General features: G+C 30.6%; 3 protein-coding genes across 3 annotated transcripts; all 3 read right to left on the bottom strand.

The window, feature by feature from the left end:
* Positions 1 to 2,334: 2,334 nt before the first annotated feature.
* HELRODRAFT_151946 (hypothetical protein) lies at positions 2,335 to 4,002 on the bottom strand (the record flags this gene model as incomplete). Its single annotated transcript, XM_009033346.1, has 6 exons — positions 2,335 to 2,358; positions 2,630 to 2,734; positions 2,861 to 2,984; positions 3,091 to 3,141; positions 3,456 to 3,585; positions 3,924 to 4,002. Coding segments are annotated over 6 exons (513 nt in total), but the record flags the coding sequence as incomplete, so codon positions are not given.
* Positions 4,003 to 5,276: 1,274 nt separating this feature from the next.
* Positions 5,277 to 6,625, bottom strand: HELRODRAFT_71201 (hypothetical protein; the record flags this gene model as incomplete). Its single annotated transcript, XM_009032976.1, has 4 exons — positions 5,277 to 5,427; positions 5,617 to 5,753; positions 6,181 to 6,401; positions 6,532 to 6,625. Coding segments are annotated over 4 exons (603 nt in total), but the record flags the coding sequence as incomplete, so codon positions are not given.
* Positions 6,626 to 8,268: 1,643 nt separating this feature from the next.
* Positions 8,269 to 9,741, bottom strand: HELRODRAFT_166417 (hypothetical protein; the record flags this gene model as incomplete). The annotated part of the gene is made up of 2 exons (XM_009033347.1): positions 8,269 to 9,287; positions 9,666 to 9,741. The coding sequence occupies 2 exons, from the start codon at positions 9,739 to 9,741 to the stop codon at positions 8,269 to 8,271; spliced, it is 1,095 nt and encodes a 364-aa protein (XP_009031595.1).
* Positions 9,742 to 10,936: the final 1,195 nt, after the last annotated feature.

Genomic DNA, 10,936 nt, shown 5'->3' on the forward strand with positions numbered 1-10,936 from the left:
TCTATATATATATATATATATATATATATATATATATATATATATATATATATATATATATATATATATATATATATACGTACACACACACACTCAAACATACACAAATACACACACACACATACATATATACACAGAAATACCCACACACACAATAACACAAACACATTCACACACGAACACAAACACAAGTTAATATACTGTTAACTTCTTTAGAAAAAAAAATTCTTTCTTTCCTTCAACAATTAAAAATAATGAACAAATAAACGAACACACACACACAATATATTACTCACGTACACACCTAAACATATTTAAACATGCAAACAAACCTACACACACACGCACACACACAAACACACACACACACACAAACAAACAAACATACAAACTGACATAGTATCAACTTTAGTTAGCAATTCCTTCTTGAGATCAGGCCATAATTTCTTGCTCTTTACCTCTTCATTAGTTGTCTTCGTCTTCAAAATACTGACCTTTGCACTAGGGTTGTTGTCCTGGAAACAGCTGTTAACCTCCATGAAGTCAGAAGCGATGTTGTTGTTGACGTTGTTGTTGTTGTTCGTTGGTTGGATGAGGGGAGAGTTGTTGAGGTCGATTGTTATTTGTTTCGTTACGAAGAATGTGTTGAACCAGAAGTGAAATAAACTTTCCTGATTTTGTTCGTGTCGTTGTTTGTGGTCTTTTGTTTGTTGTTGTGCGTTGTTGTTTGAGGTTTTTGTTTGTTGTTGTGTATTATTTGTTTGTCTATTGTTTGTTAAAAACTTGTTGTTAGACACCTAAAAACATCAAGTCTAGGAAAGGCAAGTCTAGTCAAGTCATGGATATTTTGAGTCGGCGGCGGCGACTTCTTCAAAGTCAAACCAGCAGTCGACTTTTGTTCGTTTGCATGTATGTTTTTGTGGATAGGAATATACAGACAAACAAATAGACAAAGATATAAAAAAAAAGAATATACAGACAAACAAATAGACAAAGATATAAAAAAAAGGAATATACAGACAAACATATAAAAAAAGGAATATACAGACAAACAAATAGACAAACATATGAAAAAAAGGAATATACAGACAAACAAATAGACAAACATATGAAAAAAAGGAATATACAGACAAACAAATAGACAAACATATGAAAAAAAGGAATATACAGACAAACAAATAGACAAACATATGAAAAAAAGGAATATACAGACAAACAAATAGACAAACATATGAAAAAAAGGAATATACAGACAAACAAATAGACAAACATATAAAAAAAAGGAATATAAAGACAAACAAATAGACAAACATATGAAAAAAAGGAATATACAGACAAACAAATAGACAAACATATAAAAAAAGAAATATACAGACAAACAAATAGACAAACATATAAAAAAAAACTTAAATACATGCAAACGTAAACACTCACGCACCTTAGCGAGCATATTTTTACTGAAAAAGTCCATCCTGATATCATCAGCAAGTTCATTTGTGAATGTGCTCGTATCAAGAATTATGTTTGGGTCACCTGTTTTATGTACGTATGTATGTCGTCTGTCTATATGCATGCATGTATGTATGTATGTATGTATATATGTATGTATGTATGTATATATATATGTATGTATGTATGTATGTATGTATGTATGTATGTATGTATGTATGCATGCATGTGAATATGTATGTATGTTTGTGTGTTTGAATGTTTGTTGGTTTTTAAGTATGTATATATATATGTTTGTTGTTTGTATGTTTGCATACATGTATGTCTGTTTGTTCGTATGTATGTATATATGTATGTTTGTTTGTTTGTATGTTTGTATATATGTAAGTATGTTTGTTTGTTTGTTTGTATGTATATATGTATGTTTGTTTGTATTTATTCATAAATAATTACTGTAATGAATATAAGTAAATAAGTAATTATAGTTGAATAATTTTGAAGAGGAGACCTCTTTTGAAGCCTTCATAATAACCAGATCTAAATTTTCTCGTGTCTATCTGAGTTCTTAGGGTGAAGAAAAAATCTGTATGTTGGAATTTATGTATGTATGTATGTTTGTATGCATGTTTGTTTGTATGTCTGTATGTATGTATGTTTGTATTGATGTGTATGTGCAGTGAAACGAAACAAAACAAAGAAACGAACGAACGAACGAACGAACGAATACACAAACTAAAATATTTTCCAATACTAACTACAGCCACTACTGCTGCCGTAGGCGTGTGGGATAGTACTGAATTTGATTGCTACTAGCTTTAATTTCGTAGACTTGTATGTCCGCGTCGAGGCTTCCTTCAGAAGATCCGAAAAGTAATGAACGTATCGAATCTGGCTAGGTATGGTCACACCCTGGCAGTTGTTTGTGATTGGTTGGATGATTGATTGGACGATTAATTAGGTTGTTTGTGATTGGTTGGCCGGTCGGTTGATTGATTGATTGGTTGACTGATCATGGCTGTTTGTGGTTAGTTGGCAAGTTTGTTGATTGGTTTATTTAATGATTGATTTAGCGAGTGATTTGCTCATGTTGATTGAATGATTGGTCAACACATAGACACTTAACTCTGAAAATTATATTACTAAAGCAATGAAACGTTATTTAAAAAAAAATAAAATAAACTTTTTTATCTTTGGTCCTCTTTAAGGCATAAAAATTTAGAGCTCCCTCGACGTCGAATTTATTTATGTAGACGAGGTAGGCACAGATCATGACGCCTGTTCTGCCCTACAGGGATTGGTTGAATATCCAACTCATCAATCAATCAACCAATCAATCAGCCAATCAATTAATTAACCAGCTGACCAATCAACCAACCAGCCAATCAATGAACTAGCCAACTGGTAAACCTACCTTGCCAGCTTTACAGTGTATGACAGCTACATTTTTGAGGTCTTCATCGTGCCACTTTTTGACATCCTCACAGAAATTTCTCATCAGCTCTAACGTCGGAGGGTTGTGGTCTTCGAATGGATACCTAGGAATTTATTATTAAAATTATTATAATAATTATTATCATTACAAATAATATTATTAATTATAATAAAAATAATAATTAATAAGGATATTCAATTATTTATCACCTTATGACATATCCCTTGAACTTTGATTTGGCGTACTCTTTCTCCTGGCACCTGGTGAAAGGATAAATAAATTGTCATAAACAACTTTTTTTTCTGTATTTTACATATCTCCATTGAATCTCAGAGGTATATGTAAAAAATTGTATATACTTTATTTCATACAAAATGTGCTAGCTTATTATATATGTATGGATAGATGGGATAGATGAATGGATAGAAAGAAGGAAAAATCAATGGAAAGATGGATGGTTTGTTGGACGGACATAAAAAGAGACAAATAAACAGACAGACAGAGAGATATTCATAATAAATTAAAAATATATTATTAGATTACAATGAAAAAATAAGCAAAAAACCTAACTAACAGATTATAAATCCTGTAATGGTTTCCATGTTTCAGTTCCAGCAGTCTATGGACATCATCCAAATGGTTCCTATAGACACCTTCAAGATTCTCCGCTGGAAATCCCATGGCGATTATGTTGTTTGTAATGTCTGTGGCAGCGATAGGTGGGTGTGTGTGATGCTGTGTATATATGAGTTTGTAGTATGTGTGTGTGTGTGTGTGTGTGTGTGTGTGTGCATTGTAGGAGTTTTTAAGATGTTAAGTTGGTCAAATTAAATTTTCAAATGCAGACTTTCAAAAAAAAAAAATAACCTGCAGTGCAATGACAAAAAAGAGGTGAATGAGATTCAAAAGGAGTGAACCAAATTAACATTAACCTAACATTAAGTCTAATTAAAAAAAACTTAGGTTGTTGTAGTCTGTTGGTAAATTTAGAAAAGTAATTGGCAAATTAAGTTATGTAAAAATAAAAATATGTAATACAAACAAGCGAGATCAAGATCAAAGCCATCCTCCTGATAGCGTATTTTGTTCTTACTCACTAATTCCTTTAGCTTGTTAGGCATTTTTAATATTTTTATTTTTATGATGCCTTTAGACTTTTTCTAAGGCATAAAACAAGAATGAGTTACAGTTACAATTTAATTAATTCATGATAATGATAACAAAAACTATTTTTTAAGCATTTTTTTTCAAGTAATTTTTGAAAAAAGTTTGCAAAATTTGGAAAACTTAAGCTTAAATTAAAAAATAAACCTATAAAAAGGTCATTGTCTCTTAATAAAAAATTAACTTTTTAGTTTTTTACTTTCTTCTTCCTGGTTGCAGGGAAATTCTAAATTTAAATTTAAAATAAACGAAACATAAAATCGCAACGGCAAATCGAGTACGTAAAAAACAAAACAAATAATAATAAGTTACTAATTTCTCCCATTCGCATCTAGGACATTTTGAAAATAAAGTTTTTAAAAGACCATTTTATTTACAGTTTACACCAAGGTGAATTTAGCTTCATAAAAAAGAACAACAGATATGGAAAGCCACTTAAGCTATTAAAACAAGCCAAAAAATTTTACTGTACACAAAACTTATTTCAATATGCCCACACACACATTTATATATACATGCAATATACAAAACATCACACATACTTAACACACACACATCATAGATGTATATAACCTTAATATAGATCGCATATACAAACACTAAACGTTATAAGCGAAACAGTTCCCACATCCACCAAGCACGTAAGGATCAATTAAGATCCCAATCCAATTATTTTCTATTCTCCAAGACAACATTTGGGTCATTTATAATTTATGGATATTTATTACCTAATTGTTTACAAAGACACACACACACACACAAGCAGACACACACATACAATTCGTCTTACTAAACTAAATACACCAACCTGATTCTTAATAAGCATGAATGATGATTTAAACTAACAGCTGTTTCATTTTATTACGAATCTAAAACACTTTGTCATTCCATAAATGACCATTCTAACATTTAATAGATGAAAATTATGACAAGAAGCGTTCAAAAATAAACATATACAAACAGAGGGACAAACACAAAAACATATATAATCACAGAGAAAAACACGTTCACACAGGCATGCGTGAAAGGAGACAAACATAAATTTTCATGAACATAAAAATCTGCTTAAACAAAAAACGGCACGACATAAATTATAAAAAAAACTCACTCAACAAAAAACTAAAAAAAATATTACCATTTGGCCTAAAAAAAATTCATTTTGAAAACTCCAAATTTCATTAAAGAAAAACACCTAAAAATAAATAAATGAAGCGTTTCGTCATGAAAATAATCAGCTGAGTGTTAGTTGATTTGGGGCCATAAATCCGGTATCCCCAAGAAATCGAATTGAAACTCGCCCCGATGGTCTGATTACTATCCAAGTTATGCTGGCATGATGTAATGACATCCTCAACCATGCCTCTGCTGGGAGCTGTAGAGCTCTGTCAATCAGTCAATCAATCAACCAACCAACTAAACAACCAAGCAATCAATCAATCAATCTGAAACTTAACCAAAATTATCATTGTCATTATCATCATCAACTTAACGTCAATTATATATTTTCTCATAACATGGACATATGAATGAGTGGATGAATGAATGATGGAGAGTTATCAAATCAAATGAACAACCTGCAAACGAGATATCTAATCACATTGGCGTGGCAGACGTAAACCTCAAATGAGTCTTTCAACTGCGTTGGCTTGGCTCTGTGGAAGAATGTTTCAAATGCTTTTTCAATTCGGGCACCATCTTCCAAAAACTGCTATTGTAAAAATATTTTGAAATATTGAAAAAAAAAATTTATTTTTGATAACAAATGGAGAATTTGTTTCGTTTATCATTCAAAAAAAAACTCAGGTAGACAGAGAGAATCTGTTACAACATGCAAAATGATGAATAAAAATATCTTGTGGCCAAAAAAATGTGCAGTTGGAACTAATCAGTAGGCCACCTATTTTTTAATACAATTACTTAGTCTACATGATAACCATAAACTTACTTTGGCCACTCTGTACATAAAACATTTAAACTGAAGAAAATAGAAAAAAAATGAAATAGTGTAAGGTAAATCAAGTGCTCTTTATCCTACCAAGTAGTTTGTATTGGAAGTTTTTAATGTTCTATTATGTATCAAATATTATAAGTAATGACAATAATAATAAAAATAAAAAAACAGTAATAATAATAACTCTAGCAGCAGGCTTCCAGTGATGTAAAGATGGTTCTGGAGGAAATGGAGACCCTTCCCTCAGCAAATCTGTATTCTCTATTTCACCTTTCCCTAATTTTAGTTCGCCATTGATTAGGGCAGCTGTCTGCTGTGCCCGTGTCATCGTGGAGACAACCATTTTAGAAAATTTGAAGGATAAAGTGGAAAGCCTTCGACCTGCTGTCTTTGCTTGCTCAATTCCTAAAAGATCAGCAAATTAAAAAACTTTTAATTTCATTTAAATTAATATTCAATTAAATTTGAAACTTGAAAATAACTTGTATTAAATTATAATTAGTAAGAAAGTACTTTAAAAAAAATAATTTCAAACCAAGAGGAGTGAGAACATGTTCTTGATCATTCTGCCCTGCCAATTTGTACTGACCGTGCCTGATTAGAAACAAATTTCTGGTGGCTGTGATCTTATCTGGAATGATGTTTGCATTTTCATCTAATACTAACTTCCCCTTCTTTTTGTTACCAGATTCATAAGTTGAGTGACATCTGTCATTTATAAATTAGAATTGGCGAGACAATTGAATTAAAAGAAGCCAAAAATAAATTAAATAATGAACAATTAATGCTTAACCAGTAGCCAACTTAAATTTAAGCTATTCTAACCTAATCAAAACCAAAGTTTTTCAAAATTCTGTGATAGGATTATCAATTATCTATCAGTAATTAGTAACTAAATTACCTGATTACTTACAGTACATTTAAAAATTATTTTTTATTACCTTACTAAAAAAACAATACTTCAACCAAATCAATAGATTAATAAAAGCATTGACTTTATTAATTAATCTTACTATTTTATTTATTTATTTTACTTTTTTTTAATAATTAATAATTAATTAAAAATGCAAAATTAGTAATTATATTATTAACTTGTCCCAGTCGTTGATCCAGGATTGTGGCAAATATTCTTTGGACCAGGTAGCCATTTGTTTCTGTAAATCGAAGTATTCCGACTTGACATTCTCGTTCCGGATCTGATATTTTTTGTACGTTTCATTCGAGACCCACCCAACGGCCCCGCCAACTACCAAACTGGCCAACAATTTCGCCATTAAAAATGACCAACACAAATTAATTTTTTTTAATGGCCAACAAAAAAAACTTCTGAAATAAATATTGTCCTAATTTGTCTTCCGGATAATAATAAAATAAATAAATAAAGGAAAAACGTGCAAAACTCTAAATCTGGGAAAGTCTTCTATCCCCTAGCACAGGCTGTATCAAAAAAGTTTTGACGATGAAATTAGTTCGATGTATAGAGTTCACTTGTTTTCTTTTTAATTAATTGAACTATAAGCTCTATTTTGATAAAATTGACAGTACACTGATATTTATGGTTTATGTGGTATAGTCAATAAATTTGGAAATAAATATATCTAAATTCTTTAAAAATATATATACATACAATCATGTGTGCGTTTGTATGTATATATTTATTTTATGTGTTTATATATATATATATATATATATATATATATATGTGTGTGTGTGTGTGTGTGTGGGTGTTTGTATGTGTGTGTGTGATTCATTTGTTCATTTATTTGCAACATTTCTATTAATTCAATAACACACCTTCCATTTATTTCAATTTGACAACATTATGAACAATTTTCTGCAATCAGTTTTGCTACTAAATATATTTACATTAAGTAAACATTTAAAAGTAATAGAACAAGAATATAAAATACATAACTTGGAATATATAGTAGTGGAGCTAATAACAGTAGTTACGAAACAACAACAACAACAACAGCAACAACAGCAACAACAACAATAATAATAATATAATAATCTAGTATAATATTTTATAGATTGTATCACTAATCTAAAATGGTCCCGATGCCGACACTCAGAAATTCCATCATAGATGATGAAATAGTACCAAAAAAATTTCACAAAATGGAATGATGACATCATCAACATCAACAACAACATAACAACAACAGCACAACAACGTCGTCGCAATAATCAACAACAACAACGACAACAGTAATAACAACAATAACAATAATATTAACGATAATAAAAAATCCTAATTTTCTTTCCCTAATCAGGCGCGCCTAAAAAACGGATGAGTGCTTCGTAATCTCGGATTAATATCATCGTCGGCAAGCTTATGATGATGAACATTGTGGTGATGCTGAACGCCTAATTTGTTATGGCAGTACCTACTTGTCCTTGCTGTCATGGGTTTTATACTCTTGAAATATATAATCAGGTAGAATATGCCGGCTAGTGCAGCTAGTGAAGCCACTACAAGGAGTGAAAGAACGGCCGTCGACGTCATCCATATTGGGAGGAGTGAAAAAATGGCGGCTGATGTTGTTGTGCCGTTGTTGTTGTTGATGTTGTGTTGGTTGGAGTGTACAACATAGTTGCCGTTGTTATTGTTGTTGGTAAAGTTGTTGGCGGTTTTGTGGCCGTGGTGGGCGTAAACTGTTGTGGCTGTCGCCGTAGCTGCTGTTGTGGAGTTGATGGATTTTCCAGGGCTAATAAAGGGTAAATAATTATCGCTCTCCATGAGGTCGTTTGTAATTTTGGTTTTGATATTTTTACCGACGTCATTGTTATTATTGTTATCGTTATTGTTGTTATTGCTTTTGTTGTTGTTTCTGTTGTTGTACTTAATTTCGTTGTTGGAAAATTGATTGCCTGTAAGCCATTTCATGTTCTGGTTGCCGTCATCGGTGTCCATGTCGTTGAGGTTATTAATGTTGCTGATGTTGTTGTTATTGCTGTTGCTGTTGTTGTTGTTGTTGTTGTTGCTGCTGTTGCTGTTGTTGTTGCTGCTGTTGTTGTTGTTGTAGTGGACAAATTCATAGTCATGTAATGTGTTGTGAATGTGTCTGTGATGAAATTTATTGTTACTGTTAATGTTCTTATGATTCTTTTGTGGTTTGCTGTTGATGTTTTTGTAGTTATTATTATTATTATTATTACTATTATTATTATTATTATTATTATTATAACTATTGCTATTGTTGTTGCTACTGCGTCGATACATATTATGGCTGTTATTGCTTTTGTTGTTGTTGTAGTTGTTGTTATTGATCACGTGATCCACATTATCTAATGTTGAAAGGGCAACGAAAAATATAAATAAATTATTTAATTATTAACTGAGAACAAAGATATTAAAATTTAGTTAATTCAATCTATATTGTTTCTTATGCACAAAAAGAAAACAAAAAATAAAATTATTTATTACCCTTATTGTAGTGAATTGAATGAATGAACGAACGAATTGAATGAAAGATTGAATGAGCATGAACAAATGACCGATTAAAATAATGAATGAACGAATGAACGAACGAACGAATGAATGAATGAATGAATGAATGAATGAATGAATGAATGAATGAATGAATGAATGAATGAATGAATGAATGAATGAATGAATGAATGAATGAATAATAAATTTACAAAATATAGAATTCTAAATGTTACCTCCGTCAAGATTGTATCTCACAGATAGTCTCTGACGTATTTTATTTCTATGGTAATGGGACGTAGCAGACTCCATAGATAGATAAATTAATGTAATAATATTGAGATACTTCCGGCTGATGACGACGATGATGATGATGTTGGTTGAGGTGATGATGATAATGATGATGATGATGATGATCCAGTCGGATTTCGTTGAATGCTTTCAATGCACCTAAGAAGTCTTCAATTGTCAAGTTACATTTTAAGTTAGCAAAATGTATAATAGTAACAATAATAATAACAATAATAACAAATAAATAATAATAATAATTTTTAATATTAAAAAAATTAACTCAAATATCCGGGCGTAAAGTATATGGTTATTTATAGGTAGCTCGTGAATTTGCTTGCCAAGTATTTTTTAAACATAATCATAGACTGATAAACTGCATAAGAATATATGAAAAATGTTTAATGCAAACACACACCACACACACATCACGCACACACAAACCCAGACACACCACACATATGAAAACCCACACCTATACAAACATTGCGATTAATTTCGAGAATTTTGATATAAATAAAATACAACGGCAAACGATATATCATTAACAACACTAGCAAAAACAATTATAATTATAACTATAATAATTACATTATTATTACTATAATTATAACTATAATAATTACATTATTATTACTATAATTATAACTATAATAATAACATTATTATTACTATAATTATAACTATCATAATTACATTATTATTACTATAATTATTATTATCGTTTATCCCAAAGCATCGACTCGTACAACAATCCTCTTTTAATTTTTCGAGCCTTCATTTATACAGGTAAAACAAATAAAACGAATGAAACTGTGTGGCCTGAAAGGGTTATATATATATATATATATATATATATATATATATATATATGTGTGTGTGTGTGTGTTATATATATATATATCAAATCACTTTTATTCAATCAAACAAAACAATATGTATATATATATATATATATATGTGTATATATTTGTGTGTGTGTGTGTGTGTGTGTGTGTGTGTGTGTGTGTGTGTGTGTGTGTGTGTGTGTGTGTTGGGTTTATAATATTGAGTGTGTTCATCTTGATATGAATGATGCTTTTTTTTGTAAAATTTACAAACGCACTTATTTCATCTCCCTGCCGCAATGTTTGCTCTATCGATGTTTGCTTGATGCATCGTGCATTCATGCATGCATGCATGGGCGGATGGTTTGGTAGATGAATGAATGAGTGGGTGG

The sequence above is a fragment of the Helobdella robusta genome, assembly GCF_000326865.2.
Source record: "Helobdella robusta unplaced genomic scaffold HELROscaffold_9, whole genome shotgun sequence".
NCBI classification, from domain to species: Eukaryota; Metazoa; Annelida; class Clitellata; order Rhynchobdellida; family Glossiphoniidae; genus Helobdella; species Helobdella robusta.